We start from the raw sequence: 18,778 nt of genomic DNA, 5'->3' as shown, positions 1-18,778 counted from the left end.
TGAATAGGAGGTAAATTATGGCAGAATTATAACAGAATAGGGGCAGAGGAGCAGAGGGGGACTAATGTATGTTAGCTTTTGTGGTATGTTTCAACTGCTTGTAGTGAAGTCCCAATAAAGTTATAGTAGAGGCATTTGGATATCAAATACTTGATTGCAGCTACAATCAATAAATTACCACCAGTATGATGAATTTCTGGGAGATAAGAGAAGTGAGTATTGGTCAAAGTGATATACTACAAAATAATAACCCATTAGATAACGAGGAAATCTTCTGAGGCAGTGACAACTGCCATCACATTAAAGATAGTTATGTTGAAAAGTAAAATATTTGGTTGACAAGTAACAACAATCTTTAGGAAATAAAAAAACAGAAGAGCACCCACTTATTTCCATGACAGAATTTGCATCACACTAATACAGGAAGCACAAGAGGTTGAATGTGAAAGTAATTTGACAATCAGCTTGACTGTGGACTTGAAAAATACACGTAAAATATAACAAGAAATTTGACATGTTCCAAATGTAACAAAGCCAACAAAAGACAATTCTGACTTTTCAATTAATAATGGAAAAATGTGTTATTAAAAAAAGAAAGAAGAAGAAGAAGAAGAAGAAGAAGAAGAAGAAGAAGAAAGAGAGAGAGAGAGAGAGAGAGAGAGAGAGAGAGAGAGAGAGAGAGAGAGAGAGAGAGGATATCTTCTTGGGACTTGCAGGAAGTCACTGATAATGTGGGGTGAAATTATCCTTGTATACCTGTCTCATTTACAACAAAAACACAACTTCACTGATGGCGCTCTTAAAAATTACTTGATGGCTGTATGAGGCCGAAACTCCGCTCTACACAGGTAGTAAACCACAGCACTGCTACAGTGCTCACAGTGTTCTCAGTCTCAGTACTATCACACACGTCATATTCCACTAACAGAATAACATGCTGAAGCAGAAATACTATTGCATAGTCTATCTGTAAACTCAAGAGCCAGCAGCACTTTTGGTGGGAGAAAGTGGCCTTCCCCGAAAGAACGCTGCCATCGACCGACAGGCACCCAAAATCTGTTGCCTGTTACCTGTCTAGCGGTGTAGATCGGCATGCAGAGATATACATTGTTTCTATTCGTGGGATCCTAGTTGCCAGTGTCAGTGAGTTAACTTTGTATACTTACTGATGTACTTAGATGTTCAGAAGTGATTGATAACCGTATAGCATTGCAAGAAAATGTGCAGAATATGAAGAAGTAGAGATATTTGCAGAGTAACGAGCGTTCGATCATCTCTAATGTTATTACAGCGTTTATTAAAGAGATGGATCTCTAATGTTATTAAAGCGTGTATTAAAGAGGTGGCCCAAAAAGAACTGTTGGCTAATATTACCAGTCCCAATTATAGGGCTGCAATCTATGCAAACGTCAGCCCCACCCAATAGGACACACAAGTAAGGAACGGAAAAATAAGTCGCATGGTTTACTGGAATCGCCACGGAGGAAAACTAATAATTTTGGGAGGAAACCCATCATTATAGACAGTTTCAAAATCACGTAAAACCTTTGATGGTTATGGAACACTAACTCTGTATCTCGGTCACTATTCACCTGATTGCTTAAAACATGTGCGCAATAGCTATTCTAAACACTGCTGAAATTTCCTTCGAAACATGTACACCGATTCTGGGCTTCTAAGCAAAAAGCTTGACTTTCGAGGTGCGTTTACATATTCATTTTTATTTTTTGATAAGAACTTTATTTGTTCATCTACAGCAGTGTTATCCTCTTCAAAATATTCCCCAATACATACTATACCAGTGCTTTTCCCAATTCCCTAAACACTTTAGGGACAGTTTATAGGTATCGTAACTGTGCATTTTTAATCTCATTCGTGCTTGTAAAACCGCTGTCCTTTAAGGCCTGCTTTGAAATGTTTATACCACTTGTCTACCCTTGGTTTACTCATAACAATATATTTCTAAAAATTTCATATACTTTATTCCATTCTTATAAAAAAAATTTAATACAGATTCTCTAATTTATTTTTATACAAAGCAAATAACCGTTGATGCTACCAAAACACAAGTAACCTTTCTGACATCTGAGAAAAGAGTAAATACCCAATATGCATAACATTGTACACATACTTTTGAGACATGTTTACAAAGACAGTGACAAAAAAGTGGTGCAAGTAGGACTAATACAACACACAAAAATATAAATTTCTGCTTACTTTTTAAACACTTTTTGTGTTGCAAGAATGTTAAGTTTCAATGCAGTCCTTTAAGGAAAACTTCTACCTTTTCGTAGAAACACAAAACAAGAACAAGCCTTAAATTCTATGCACTATATTGGCTTCATTTTACGAATAGCAATAGAGGAACATTCATTCACATGAACAGGCATTTGTTTCTATGTTTGTAGTAGAATCCCGACTTCCATTCTTATGTTAATAATATTTACTCTATAATGTTGTGTTCCGGAAGAAGCTGTCGTTTTTTGCATTTCTTATGATCTTAATGCATTTGTCTAAAAATAAACGCAGCTGAGACGTATCTGTACACGGCGTCGCCACAGATTTAAAGGGCGCGCCACGGAAGGGCCGGTACTACCTTGTGAAACAGCCTGTAGAAGCGCCTTGTGACGTAGCTGGGTTGGCAGAGTGGGGTCTCGCTCGCTCGCTCTTCAGTTTACCGACAGACTATACTGTCACCTAATTGTGGTTTTTCTGCAGATGCAGACACTCGAGACACTCACATGAACAGCTGACCAGCTGTGCAGTTTCTGAGGTGCTTGTTACCAGATCCAAGTGAATAACGATCTAACCTCTGTCAACAACGCTTATGTCATTGGATTCCCCATTTGTTGCACATATCATTGTTATATCCCATTTGCAGTTGATTTCACTTATGATGATATCAAAACTTTAAATAGTTTAAAGAAAACTGACCAGGTCAAATTATTACTAAATTACAAGATAATCACATCATCAAAACAATGGAATATCAAGAAAGAAGCAAAAAGGAAGAATACTGTTACAATATAGTAAAGTACAAGGCCAAAAGATAGCTAGACAGTATCTTTCATGTGCTGAAACATTTCAAGCAGCATCACGGATGTCGAAGGACTCAAATCTGGCCACTAAATACCATTTAACAGGGAAATTACTGGCTGAAAACTGAGGGGGAAACATGAGCACTACTATAAAAGAATGAAATGAACACACACAGATGTAGAAAGAACCACTATTTATGGAAACATTCCACAAGAAGATATTTAGCATCCAGACTGAATATGATCAAAATGTGGAAACATTTCTATAGAAAAAGGGAAGCATCAGGCCTTCCTACTTGCTCTTTATTAAATTACAAATGTATTTTCTACCATTACAGTAACTTGTAATTTAAAATTCCCAACACACATGCATGCTCAACATGCAAGGTTGGTCGACTGAAGTAAAAGGAAGGAACATGAGCTGAGAAAAAGAATCAATAATAAACCATAGCTTACATAAATTTCGCACAAAAAGTTCCATGCAACAACAAAGGATGAAAATCCAAAATTGTTCAAGTATGTTTTGATATACAACAAAATCGGCCCATACCAAAGCCTTCCTTCGATGAAGTATTTTATTCAAGAAGGATTCGGCTACACAATTTGTGCATTATGATCCATTCCCGAGCATGCACAATGGGAAGGATTGCTTTTTATATTTTGTTTAAAACATAAGGCCCAAAAGGATGCTAAAAAGTAGCCTAAGCTTTATTGGATTTTCTCAGAAACCTTGAGGCATCCTAGGGGGGGGAAAAAAAAAAAAAAAAAAAAAAAAAAAAAAAAAAAAAAAAAAAACACCTCAAATGAAATTCATTATTTACTGACTCCCGTATCAGTGAAAATAAAAATATAGTAATGATGTGCACACTAATGGCCTCCAGGGAAGAAATCAGCAAATTTAATAAGCTGAAAGAGTGTCTCGTGCAGTAGAAAAGTCTAGTGCAACAGAAGATCTACATTCTAAGATGCTATTCAAAATAAGTGTTCTGCCAGCAATGGCTAATGACAGGTTGAACAAGTTATTGTTGTCAGCATTGGACACTTATAATGGAAGTCCTGTAGAGCTGTATGTATAGAATTTCCAGAAAAATGCAGCCAGGAAGTGAGGAAACTAACCACTTTGGAAGAGAACAACACGGTTAATAAGGAAATGAAAACTGCTGTTTTTAAACTAAATAGGAATTTTAATGTACCAGAAGAGCTTACGATGATATTGCTGATAAGGATGAAAAGATTTCCAGTTTAGTATTGCTGTAGCTAGTGCTTTTTTTCTTGTCAAACATTTATGGGAAAGCATGATACTAAAGAGTTATACTGTAGAACATTATAGTATTTCTATGCAAAATTAACAATGAAGTAGCTTTACCTGTAATTAATGTCAAAGATAATAATACACAAAAAATGAAATTATACATCAACAACTACAAATCAGAAGTACACGAGTAATGAAAGATGCCACCCAATATACACCCGAGACAAACTGAGGTGAAATCTAACAGCACATTCAAGTTCCATCTGTGCATCTATCGACTTCTGATGAAAGCTTGGGAACTTTGTACCTCTAATCTGACATAAACAATTAAAATTTAGGAGAAGTAAAACACAAAAAAGCAGTGTCTTGTTTAAGTAGCTATTATTTCAATATGACAAAAAAATTTTTTTTGCATTTCTCCAAAAAATTACCTTTTTTCCATTTATCAACTTTTCAAAAAATACTCAATTGTGGTCACTAATGACACCGTTGAGATCTAGTACCACACGCACCTCATTTTCTCCTATTACAAAAATATTTTATGCAAAAGAATGTCTGAAGGTAAGAGTAAAAGTGATCATAGAAGTGATAAGACTATTACAATACCACAATGCAAACTAACTAATGCACCTTAATGGGAAATAGGATGAACCAATTCAGAACTGAACTTAATAGCTACTGCTGTTGCAGACATATTAGGTGTATGGGTAATGATGGACAGACGTTGCCACATTACATACCTAACATCAGTGTTATTTTAATCCAAATACACATTTATTTATACAAAGTAAATGTCCTAAGTGCATAACTTCGCAACTTCAATGCTGACATTTGTCAGCCAAACGTATTTCCTGATTTGATTATTTCTGTGTACTGTCAGTACCTACATTTTCAAACCACATTGAACTATTATGGATTACATATAATATAATATAAAGTCCCCCATTCGGATCTCCGGGTGGGGACTACTCAGGAGGACGTCTTTATCAGGAGAAAGAAAACTGGCGTTCTACTGATCGGAGTGTGGAATGTCAGAACCCTTAATCGGGCATGTAGGTAAGAAAATTTAAAAAGGGAAATGGATAGGTTAAAGTTAGATATAGTGGGAATTAGTGAAGTTCGGTGGCAGGAGGAACAAGACTTCTGGTCAGGTGACTACAGGGTTATAAACACAAAATGAAATAGGGGTAATGCAGGAGTAGGTTTAATAATGAATAGGAAAATAGGAATGCGGGTAAGCTACTACAAACATCATAGTGAACGCATTATTGTGGCCAAGATAGATACGAAGCCCACACCTACTACAGTAGTACAAGTTTATATGCCAACTAGCTCTGCAGATGATGAAGAAATTGATGAAATGTATGATCAAATAAAAGAAATTATTCAGATAGTGAAGGGCGACGAAAATTTAATAGTCATGGGTGACTGGAATTCGTCAGTAGGAACAGGGAGAGAAGGAAACATAGTAGGTGAATATGGATTGGGGCTAAGAAAGGAAAGAGGAAGCCGTCTGGTAGAATTTTGCACAGAGCATAACTTAATCATAGCTAACACTTGGTTCAAGAATCATAAAAGAAGGTTGTATACATGGAAGAATCCTGGAGATACTAAAAGGTATCAGATAGATTATATAATGGTAAGACAGAGATTTAGGAATCAGGTTTTAAATTGTAGGACATTTCCAGGGGCAGATGTGGACTCTGACCACAATCTACTGGTTATGACATGTAGGTTAAAACTGAAGAAACTGCAAAAAGGTGGGAATTTAAGGACATGGGATCTAGATAAGCTGAAAGAACCAGAGGTTGTACAGAGTTTCAAGGAGCGCATAAGGGAACAATTGACAGGAATAGGGGAAAGAAACACAGTAGAAGAAGAATGGGTAGCTCTGAGGGATGAAGTAGTGAAGGCAGCAGAGGATCAAGTAGGTAAAAAGACGAGGGCTAGTAGAAATCCTTGGGTAACAGAAGAAATATTGAATTTAATTGATGAAAGGAGAAAATATAAAAATGCTGTAAATGAAGCAGGCAAAAAGGAATACAAACATCTCAAAAATGAGATTAACAGGAAATGCAAAATGGCTAAGCAGGGATGGTTAGAGGACAAATGTAAGGATGTAGAAGCTTATCTCACTAGGGGTCAGATAGACACTGCCTACAGGAAAATTAAAGAGACCTTTGGTGAAAGGAGAACCACGTGTATGAATACCAAGAGCTCAGATGGCAAACCAGTTCTAAGCAAAGACGGGAAGGCAGAAAGGTGGAAGGAGTATATAGAGGGTTTATACAAGGGTGATGTACTTGAGGAGAATATTATGGAAATGGAAGAGGATGTAGGTGAAGACGAAATGGGAGAAACGATACTGCGTGAAGAGTTTGACAGAGCACGGAAAGACCTGAGTCGAAACAAGGCCCCCGGAGTAGACAACATTCCATTAGAACTACTGACGGCCTTGGGAGAGCCAGTCATGACAAAACTCTACCAGCTGGGGAGAACGATGTATGAGACAGGCGAAATACCCTCAGACTTCAAGAAGAAAAAATAATTCCACTCCCAAAGAAAGCAGGTGCTGACAGATGTGAAAATTATCGAACTATCAGTTTAATAAGTCACAGCTGCAAAATACTAACGCGAATTCTTTACAGACGAATGGAAAAACTGGTAGATGCCGACCTCGGGGAAGATCAGTTTGGATTCCGTAGAAATGTTGGAACACATGAGGCAATACAGACCTTACGACTTATCTTAGAAGAAAGATTAAGAAAAGGCAACCCTACGTTTCTGGCATTTGTAGACTTAGAGAAAGCTTTTGACAATGTTGATTGGAATACCCTCTTTCAAATTCTGAAGGTGGCAGGGGTAAAATACAGGGAGCGAAAGGCTATTTACAATTTGTACAGAAACCAGATGGCAGTTATGAGTCGAGGGACATGGAAGGGAAGCAGTGGTGGGGAAGGGAGTAAGACAGGGTTGTAGCCTATCCTCGATGTTATTCAATCTGTATATTGAGCAAGCAGTAAAGGAAACAAAAGAAAAATTCGGAGTAGGTATTAAAATCCATGGAGAAGAAATCAAAATGTTGAGGTTCGCCGATGACATCGTAATTCTGTCAGTGACAGCAAAGGACTTGGAAGAGCAGTTGAACGGAATGGATAGTGTCTTGAAAGGAGGATATAAGATGAACATCAACAAAAGCAAAACGAGGATAATGGAATGTAGTCAAATTAAATCGGGTGATGCTGAGGTAATTAGATTAGGAAGTGAGACACTTAAAGTAGTAAAGGAGTTTTGCTATTTGGGGAGCAAAATAACTGATGATGGTCGAAGTAGAGAGGATATAAAATGTAGACTGGCAATGGCAAGGAAAGCGTTTCTGAAGAAGAGAAATTTGTTAACATCGAATATAGATTTATGTATCAGGAAGTCGTTTCTGAAAGTATTTGTTTCGAGTGTAGGCATGTATGGAAGTGAAACGTGGATGAAAAATAGTTTTTACAAGAAGAGAATAGAAGCTTTCGAAATGTGGTGCAACAGAAGAATGCTGAAGATTAGAAGGGGAGATCACGTAACTAACGAGGAGGTATTGAATAGGATTGGGGAGAAGAGAAATTTGTGGCACAACTTGACTAGAAGAAGGGATCGGTTGGTAGGACATGTTTGGAGGCATCGAGGGATCACAAATTTAGCATTGGAGGGCGGCCTGGAGGGTAAAAATCGTGGAGGGAGACCAAGAGATGAATACACTATGCAGGTTCAGAAGGATATAGGTTGCAGTAGGTACTGGTAGATGAAGAAGCTTGCACAGGATAGAGTAGCATGGAGAGCTGCATCAAACCAGTCTCAGGACTGAAGACGACAACGACAACAACAACATTTTTTTTTTCTCTGCAACTAACTGAAAATATGTAGAATGAAGCAGAATGAAAGTTTTACCAGGAAATGGAAGAATTGGAAGTGTTAAGAGTTCAATAAATATTTTTTTCCCTTAGTTTTTGTACTTTCCGTTGATAGCTGATGAAACAGTAGCTCTGAAATAAACAACATACTAATGTGGAAATATATATGTACAAAAGCAATGAGATGTGCCAACCAATGTACACCCGAGACGTAAACTGATGTGAAATTTAACAATGACTACAAGTATGACGGCAAAATGTGTCAATATCAAGAAGTTCGCGACTGAACAACATTTAGGATTTCTGAAATAAAAATGTAACAGGTAGCAGGGCTACATAAAAATTAAGAAGAACAAAGAAATGTGAAAAACATATTTGTAGCTCTTTAACTGCATTCATAACTCGAAATTAAGTTGCAAGTTGTTTTTTTTTTTTTTTTTTTTTTTTTTGTATTTCTACACTATTCATACCATCTTTATAATCTCTGGATATACTGGTTCTGTGAGGACACCCCGACCTGCAGTGATATAGTCAACAAGTTCATTGAGGGTTGCTCGCTTGATCTCTTTTCCTTTCAGGTCGGCCACAGGATCCATAAAGTCAAATGCCACACAACACTGGCGTAATTTGCGAATAAAGAGTTCCTCTTGTTCTGATGAAGGGACATCTGCAAAAGAAAGAATGGCATACATTAACAAGGTTCATCATCATCATCATCATCATCATCATCATCATCATCATCATCATCATCATCATCATCATCATCATGTCAATATGTACATAAGTACAATTAAAACTGCAACAACAAAGGAATGCAACAATAGGTAAACAAATCCAACTATTATTTTTTTCCTGATCTGCAATTAATTTTACGTACGAGAAAAGGAGGGGAGGGAGCAACTTCATGAAATGTACTTGGAAACTGGCCATCATGAAAATAATGTATGGAAGCGAGTTTTAGGACTGTAATGATATTCCCATGTTGTATCTTGGGTAATGCTCAGATTTTTAAGGACAGCACTATTCCTAAAGTTAATGAGGTGAACTACAAGGGTGAATTCAAAAATTAAGGTACACTAGCTCACAGCGGGAGCACCCTGTGTATCGTGACCGTGGCCAATGTGCAACACGACAGTTCTGCTAACACGTCCAACACAACAGGTGGAGTGGTATCCCATCATGTTGTATGTGCAGAATGGGCTAGGCTCAATGGAGTGCCAACTGGATGTTCATCTCAAAACAGAGGTGTGTGTGTGTGGGTGTGGGGGGTGGGGGGGGGGGGGGCGCAACGATTACATTTCTATGAGCTAAATGGCTAAATTGTACGGACATTAATTATAAACCACTGCAGTATATGGTGAGCGAGCAATACCTCTTCCACATATTGTGAAATGATTTAAACAATTTGATGTCAGATGCACAGATCTCTCAGACAAAATATCGCAAAGACCGGTCCACAACGTCCAGCAACAGTGCAAATGTTGACCTTGTGTGTGTGATAATTAGAGAGGATCAGTGCATAATACTGCAGGAAATTTACAGCATGCTGAACATTTTGTACGGCAGTGCGTTCTCCACTTTTCACTAGTGCCTTCGGTGTCTTAAAATGTGTACCAGATTGAACAAATAGCTGCTCACAAAAGTTCCAAAGGATATCACATGTAATTGCCACTGGCATTTTTGGAACAGCATTCTGGGCAGGACAACGTGTTTCAGTGGTAAATTATCACAGGGGATGAAATGTGAGCCCACCACCTAACTGCCAAAACAAAGAGAATATCGATGGAATGGGTGCACACCCTAACACCACAATAAACACAATAAAAGACAAGATCCAACCTTCAGCATGAAATGTGATTGCGACCATGTTCTCTGACATGGGATTTATGCTGAAAGGCATGTCAATTAACTCTGCTTTGCACTGTCGAACAAGGCACCAGTTGCACAGGCAATTAAAGAAAAGCATTGGGGAAAACTTTGTGCCTGTGTGATTTTGTTGCACAATGAAGCAACACTGCACTCGGCCAACCAAAAGTCAGCACTGCTGCAGTGATTCAAGTGGGATATATGGCAACATCATCCACACTGTCCCGATCTAGCGTCATGCTGCTATCATATTTTCAGCAATATGAATGACGATCTCAGCAGACAATGATTCCGAAACTATGAGGAGGTGAAAGCAGCTGTATCCAGATGGTTACATAGTGCTGGAGGTGATTTCTACACTTCCAGTATCGAAAAGTTGGTTACCCATTCCGAGAAATGTTTTCAGTCTTTTGGGGACTACGTGGAAAAGTGAACTTACAATGTATGTTGTCACATCTGTGTTACCTAGGTATAAGTGGTTCAATAAATGGAAGTGTAAGTTACTTTTTGATTTGGCGTCTTACATGGCTTTTGGGTAATGCACGAGAAGTAAATAAGCTCCTGGATAAATACATTGCTCTCCTGAAACTAGCCTTTTATTGGACTAACTTCAGCTCTTCATCCTAATCTGAATCACTATACACTGCAAAAACTCTTAAAACAAAATTGTAGTTTGCCTCTTTTGCTGGACTTGCATCCTCTGAATAACCAGTAATGAAAGCAGTCTGCCATTGGTCACTGCTTACTGATGAGTTTATGTGCTAAAATTCAGTATGTCTCTCTCTGGTGAATATAGTGACATCTTTTTGTCGTGTGACATCTTTTTGTCCAGAGATGACACCAGTTCCATTTATGACAACAGCAACAAGGTAGCTTTAAAGACTTAACCCTGTGACACCAATTTTCCTCTGCATGTTGTTACCGTTCATACCGACCGTTATTCTGAAATGCCAATGCAATCCGACACGTTTAATAAAAGTTGTAATGTTGCCTCTGAAGTCCCACCCATGTAGGACAGCTAAGATTAGGTGTCGTTACATGTGTGAGTCGAGAAAAACAGCTACAAAGTGTCTAATGGCGAAGGCACCCCTAACAGTAGACTCCAGTCATAGAAGATAATTGGTTGTGGATCCGGGACTCCAAAATCCGCAACGGAAAGGTTAAAAAACAACAACAACAACAACAACAACAAAGTCTGTGATTGACCGCCTGGCGACTGGTCTAGGAGTTTTCATAGCATCACCATAAAAATGATCGATATGTAGTTGTGTTATTCAATATTGGTACAATGATACTGTCTGTCCATTGGGTGGGAAAAACTCTCTCTTGCCAAACATCATTAAGGTACATGGCCAGACTGAATAATGTGGCTACCGCCTGTGTTCGACACCAGCGTCCAATAACCCTTACAATACGGCAGTAGCGCAGGATACATAAAGCGTGTCCGGCGGGGAGGGAGGGAAGACACGGCAATCAGCGTAGTCGTTCTCGTAATTCGGAAACACTGTGATTTGTCTGACATCCAAACATGCATGATCACTGGCTTCCGGGCCAAGGTGGAAGCGTGTCCGAAATGGCTCAGTTTGAAAACTGTTCGCATGTCATCATGGTTAAAGTATATCGTGCACTGCAAAGTAGCTCTATCCAAAATCGGCGCCGAGGCAACTGTGATGCACCACCAACCGTAGATGACAGGGGTGAACGACAGCTGCAGAGATATGTATGGGTAAATAGACGTGCAACAGTTGAGCGTCAGTTGAAGCTGCTGTGTATAGACCTAATCAGCGCGCATTGTTTACGCGCCGATGCTGATTACGGCTCATCGGCAAAGAAGCTTGGAAAATCTGCATGCCAATACCACAATTAGATGTCCACTGAGTGGCGACAGGTGGCCTTTTCATATGGACCACACTTAATGCTACATCGGACAAATGGCCGTTGGCGTGGAAGGCGAGTGACGCCTCAAAGCAAACACCACGCAACAATAGTCAGCCTTGTCCACACCTACATGCAGGCCAGTGCAAATTGCCACACAGCAGACAATGTACTTGCATGGTTCTAAGAGCACTAGGATGAGTTTAGCGCACTCCCCTAGCGAACAACCAACCTGGATTAAAACCCAATCGAGAATATGTGGGACCACAACGATCGGGTTGCACGCGTCATGGATTCTTGTCTGAGAAACCCAGCGCAAAAGGCCACGGCACTGGAATCGGCATGGTTCCACATCCCTTTCGGTACATTCCAGAACCTCACTGACATTCTTCCCGTACGCCTCACAGAGGTCCGCGATGCAAAAGGTGATTATTCAGGCTATTGGACAGGTGGTCACATTAATGTGTCTACACAAAGGATTTTATTTATTTATTTATTTATTCTGTAGTATCTAAGCTAGTGAAGCATTTGATTGTGTTTGGTATTTGGGCCTTTGCATTGTACTAGTAGACTGCTGAATTCAAAGTTTGTAAAAGGGGCATTATAGGTCTCTCTACGTCAAGGTTAAAAGAAAGAATGTGAAACTCCCGTCTTTCAAGTTAGGCAAGAGTATCTATTGAATGTCACAGATTTGCCCATGCCTCGGCATCTGTTGTAAACCCATTCGGTGAAGAACTCTACTTTTCCCGCCACTGATTCTTCCACTGGCTACTTAAATGTGCTTTTGCTCGTAGTCATTTTTATAAAGTTAGATTATCAACGAAGGAATGTTTTCTTTGTTAATGAAAAGTTCATCATGTGTTTGTGACAGATTCAATTATTTCTTGAAACCACCGTGGTACAGACTTGCATCGCGATGGTGCGGAAGAAAGTATAGGTAATCAGATTCGTTGCTTCTTGCATAATCTCATCAATGGGATTTTCTTTTTTGTAGGTATATTGTGACTTAGGTTTCAAAGGAGTAAACTTCCCAACTAGGTATGTCTCGAATGTCGTGTCGATAACATTACCGGCAACGGTTACTGCGGCACAATCGCATGCTACTTTGTTATAGATGCAAGAATTCGACTGCATAGCAGTAAGTCGATTGCAGAAAAGGTGCTTTAGATGGCGTTAAAGTGGGTTGGAGCAAAGGTTGAAACCCAAAAGGTGTCGCTCGACTAGTTGGTCTCTACTGCTTGCATTCTGGTTACGGAACTCACACGGCAGGATAACTGGGAGGGTTAACTGATGTAATACACTCCTGGAAATGGAAAAATAAACACATTGACACCGGTGTGTCAGACCCACCATACTTGCTCCGGGCACTGCGAGAGGGCTGTACAAGCAATGATCACACGCACGGCACAGCGGACACACCAGGAACCGCGGTGTTGGCCGTCGAATGGCGCTAGCTGCGCAGCATTTGTGCACCGCCGCCGTCAGTGTCAGCCAGTTTGCCGTGGCATACGGAGCTCCATCACAGTCTTTAACACTGGTAGCATGCCGCGACAGCGTGGACGTGAACCGTATGTGCAGTTGACGGACTTTGAGCGAGGGCGTATAGTGGGCATGCGGGAGAACGGGTGGACGTACCGCCGAATTGCTCAACACGTGGGGCGTGAGGTCTCCACAGTACATCGATGTTGTCGCCAGTGGTCGGCGGAATGTGCACGTGCCTGTCGACCTGGGACCGGACCGCAGCGACGCACGAATGCACGCCAAGACCGTAGGATCCTACGCAGTGCCGTAGGGGACCGCACCACCACTTCCCAGCAAATTAGGGATACTGTTGCTCCTGGGGTATCGGCGAGGACCATTCGCAACCGTCTCCATGAAGCTGGGCTACGGTCCCGCACACCGTTAGGCCGTCTTCCGCTCACGCCCTAACATCGTGCAGCCCGCCTCCAGTGGTGTCGCGACAGGCGTGAATGGAGGGACGAATGGAGACGTGTCGTATTCAGCGATGAGAGTCGCTTCTGCCTTGGTGCCAATGATGGTCGTATGCGTGTTTGGCGCCGTGCAGGTGAGCGCCACAATCAGGACTGCATACGACCGTGGCACACAGGGCCAACACCCGCCATCATGGTGTGGGGAGCGATCTCCTACACTGGCCGTACACCTCTGGTGATCGTCGAGGGGACACTGAATAGTGCACGGTACATCCAAACCGTCATCGAACCCATCGTTCTACCATTCCTAGACCGGCAAGGGAACTTGCTGTTCCAACAGGACAATGCACGTCCTCATGTATCCCGTGCCACCCAATGTGCTCTAGAAGGTGTAAGTCAACTACCCTGGCCAGCAAGATCTCCGGATCTGTCCCCCATTGAGCATGTTTGGGACTGGATGAAGCGTCGTCTCACGCGGTCTGCACGTCCAGCACGAACGCTGGTCCAACTGAGGCGCCAGGTGGAAATGGCATGGCAAGCCGTTCCACAGGACTACATCCAGCATCTCTACGATCGTCTCCATGGGAGAATAGCAGCCTGCATTGCTGCGAAAGGTGGATATACACTGTACTAGTGCCGACATTGTGCTTGCTCTGTTGCCTGTGTCTATGTGCCTGTGGTTCTGTCAGTGTGATCATGTGATGTATCTGATCCCAGGAATGTGTCAATAAAGTTTCCCCTTCCTGGGACAATGAATTCACGGTGTTCTTATTTCAATTTCCAGGAGTGTAGTTCTTATGGTTCTTGATAAGATACGTCTCTACCTGGCGTGAGGTAAGTTGCAAATTGGTAGCGAGGTAGACAGTTGGATTCTAGTATTTATACTCTCAAGCATGTTTTTCAGCAGTCGTTTCTGCTAAGAACTGAAAGTCGTACTAATATGCAAACACCTCATGATGCCTTCATGAGTTATTGTGATTGTTACTAAAGGCGTGAAAGTTTCCGACTTTAGGCAAGTGATCTTCCAATCATAGCATTTCCTGCTGTTCACCACATTACGGTAGGGACAAAGTGCATCAACTGTCTGACTTCAACCCAATGGCTACTCGAGCCTCTACCTACGCAGCAGGATGTGGTGGTGCCAAAGCTTTTAACATGGCTGACGTTTGCAGCAACCGTATACACAAATTTGAAAAATATGTAAAAATCTGCCATCACCTCTAAGGGTGACTTCATCAGACTTCTGACTTTTACATTATTAAAAAAAAAAAAAAAAAAAAAAAAAAAAGTGGTGGTGTCAATATTATTCTGGTGACTGACAGGGCATGCTGAACACAGGACAATTTTATGCACGTATGGAGTGCTGTTATGGCAAAGGATCAAAAGCAGTTAGGCAGAGAGACTACCCATTGTTAATAAAATACGATGACAAGGGCGTATCACATTCAGGCCCCCTCCACAGTCAGAGAAGTATCCACTGTACTGGATTTATATTCATAACAGATAGGATGATTTCTACAGCTTAATTTATTAGATTACTGGATACAGTCGTTTGCGCAGAAACGTTCTTAAGCTGTAGCACCAAGCAAGTTGTTGCAGTGGCTATGACAACGAGCTCTTAATGGATAGGGCTTCAGATCTCAAGCAAGCTAGCAAGATCTAGCTTTACCATAGTTTCAAATACGGGGCTGGTTCCTTTCAAAAGAACACTAGTTCCTTACCCATTCCTCCCTCGTCTGAGCTTGTGCCCTCTCTCGTAAGCTCTCATTATCGGAGGAACCGTACTCCTTGTCCGTCCTTCAAGTTTCATGCAACACAGACTCCAGCTCCACTTGGGGATGGACGGATCAACAATACTTTACATTATTGTGTGACGTAAGTGACATGGACCCTTGTTTACAAGCAGTGAACTGAAGAAAAATATTTCGTCATTTTGTGGTGATGTCCCGGAGTATTGCTTTTGAAAGTTTTTCTTCATGCTTTATAGTTTTGTGTATCCTGGTGCTGGAAATCAAACTATGGTACAAATAGCAGCTCGGCATCAATAATATCTCAACTTCCTGTAGAACTATAGGAAGTGAGCACACATTCGGCCACTCCCATTCCTGGAAGACTAAAATTTCTTCAGTCACTGACATATTGTACGGGAAAAATGAACTGTCATCCCAGCATGACGCACAATCTCATCAGTTGCACGATAGAAACTTCTGCCTCTCTAAACTGGTTGAAGCATCAGTTCACAGGACAAGTTGTCTTCGTTTACTGGCATGTATAGGCCTACTATTACCAATGTAGAACTACAGTTTTAAGGTGTGGGTGTGGGTGTGTGTGTGTGTGTGTGTGTGTGTTTTTGTTTTGTGCTCTACTACGAGAAAGTAATTTCCTAAAACTAAACTGAGTATTCCAGCCTCAATTTTATCATAATCTGTTTCGGTGCCATCATGACTGTTGAAAACCCAGGCACACTATTTTTTATATATTGACCGATTTGAAACATAGAAGTTCGTTTTCGTTCCTCACTGTCAACGACAAAGCAAAATTACGAAATAAGAGGTCTGCAACACTTTTGCATTTACACCATTGACTCTTTCCATCATTCTCCCTAGAGCCACATCTTTGCTTTGTTGGCTGTTCGTGTCGTTTGTAATCGGATTGTAGTCACACTAGTTAAATGTAATTGTGTCCCTGCTTTTATCAACTTTTGGTTCAACTAACGGTGAATGGTGCTATAGAATACTTGGGCATCGATTTCGCCCACACTCCGAGTTACTGAAAACTTCGAGTACGGTACATAACACTAGCAGATCAATTAAATACATTTGTAAATCTAAGTATGTATAAAACAATGGTATACTCGAGTTTTAACTATATTCGATAATATTAACACGTAATAGTAAATGGCTGTATCTTTCAAGCGAACGGATAGAATTAAAGTACATACATTATTGTTGTCAGCAGGTTTAATTCACTACACCGCAAATGGATTGACTAATCACCCGTTCAATATTACTTTCCGAAGATGTGTTTTTGGTACCATATTAGAGGTTTGCTATTAAATGTAGTAAGAAAATATATGGCGGCGTACAAAACCATTCGTTCGAAAAAGTAAATGATATCTGACGAAGAAGCGAAAGGCAGACACTTCGCGTGGCGAACAGCAGTGGAGTTCCCCGAAAACTCGTGTATGAAACTGAGTAGGAAAATTTTACCAGTGGACTCATAAGGATACTGTTTGCTGTGATGTCAACATCTTACACAAGTCATCGAGTTATGGTATGTGAATGAATGAGTGATATCAATGATACCTGGTTGCTACAAACGTGGTACTTCGTTTAGATTAGATTTACTTTCATTCCAATTGATCCGTAGTGAGGAGGTCCTCCAGGATGTGGAGCATGTCAGAAAAACAACAATACATGACAAATATTTACAACTAAAACAAACAAGCTATAACGCGAATGACATTATAAACAGTCCTTGAGGATGGAACATGCTTCGTATTTATGAAAAAGGTTTATTAGTTGCGATAGCCGTAGAAAACCGTGATAAATAGGCTGAATCGATTAGTTAGGTGTTTCATTAAATACGGGTGTTAAAAAGATTTGCTAAAATCCAAAGTGCACACCAAAAATTGCAGGTTCTAAGCTTCATTTTGTATCCAATAGACACTCGAACGACACGTTCCCGTATGCCACAGTGTCATTGGCGAACAGCTGTAGATTGCTGCTCAACCTGCCCTTCAGATAATTTATGTATATAGACACTAAGAGCGGTCCTATTAACACTTCTCTGGGGTACTCCTGACGATATCCTTGTCTCTGATGAACACACTAGTCAAAATATCTGAGAAACTGATCCGCATGCTCGGATCTTCGTTAATAGTTTGCAGTGGAGCACCGCGTAAACATGATAAAACAAACATAAAGTAAAAATTGTTATTGCTTCTGACGATACAAAGTAATGAGACATGGGGAAGGCAAGACTGAAGAAAAAAAAATCTGAATAATTTGCACCCATTAACTGGAAACGGGACCAAAAATGAAAATTTCTCACAGTGCTCTGTTACTTAATCTGGCTCTGTACTCGCGAATGCATTCACTGGGATAGTGTTGGTTTCTTTGAGTGAGCACTTAGGATATTGATTGCAGGCGCAGGCAGGGCGTGCGGGGTGGACCCAAAGACCTGGCCTGCTAGCCGTTTGTCCCCGCCCTCCCACAACGGCAGCACTACCTAGCGGCGCCGACCCCAAGCTCGCCAGACGCCGTCACGTGCAGCAAGGCCACGGCCGCACCCGTCATGCGCACACGCCTTCCAAACCCCGTCCTTTATAGTTCACTCTTGAGTAACCCAATTTTCAGTCACCACGCCACGACCTGTTACGCTTCACAGCGATTATCACTCGTTCCCTTTTGACATATAACTGGTTTCAAGGAAAATAGAATGGCTAACTCTGAGTTAATTGAACTAAGTGGTGCAGTCGGTCCGATGGAATTCTCATTAGATCAATGTTTAAAGGATGTGATGCCGCTGAAAGTGAATGCAATTTTAGGACGCGTTGCTATTACATAAGTACTTTAATCATTAACGCACAACATCGCTCTCAAAATTTTGTGGCGCGTTATCTGAAACTGGTTAACGAACGCTTAGACGACTGGTTTCTTAAATTCCATACGCCGATGAACATTGAAAACAATCCAATGACTACGTCTTCATCATTGGTTGGTTGGTTTGTTCGGGGAAGGAGACCAGACAGCGAGGTCATCGGTCTCATCGGATTATGGAAGGACGGGGAAGGAAGTCGGCCGTACCCTTTGAAATGAACCATCCCGGCATTTGCCTGGAGCGATTTAGGGAAATCACGGAAAACCTAAATCAGGATGGCAGGACGCGGGATTGAACCGTCGTCCTCCCGAATGC

The 18,778-nt window shown here is 40.9% G+C and overlaps 1 protein-coding gene across 3 annotated transcripts in view; it reads right to left on the bottom strand.

The window, feature by feature from the left end:
* The window catches only part of LOC126348329 (serine/threonine-protein phosphatase 2A 56 kDa regulatory subunit epsilon isoform), a 267,854-nt gene that overhangs the window by 98,341 nt on the left and 150,735 nt on the right, over positions 1-18,778 (bottom strand). For all 3 annotated transcript variants that reach the window (XM_050002346.1, XM_050002345.1, XM_050002347.1), the window contains exon 2: positions 8,660-8,856. In XM_050002346.1, the coding sequence (XP_049858303.1) occupies positions 8,660-8,856 (197 nt within the window). The remainder of the gene's footprint in view (positions 1-8,659; positions 8,857-18,778) is intronic.

The sequence above is a fragment of the Schistocerca gregaria genome, chromosome 1 (genome assembly GCF_023897955.1).
Source record: "Schistocerca gregaria isolate iqSchGreg1 chromosome 1, iqSchGreg1.2, whole genome shotgun sequence".
Taxonomy (NCBI): Eukaryota; Metazoa; Arthropoda; class Insecta; order Orthoptera; family Acrididae; genus Schistocerca; species Schistocerca gregaria.
Note: the sequence above shows the minus strand (reverse complement) of the source record. Positions and strands in the feature narration are given on the sequence as shown.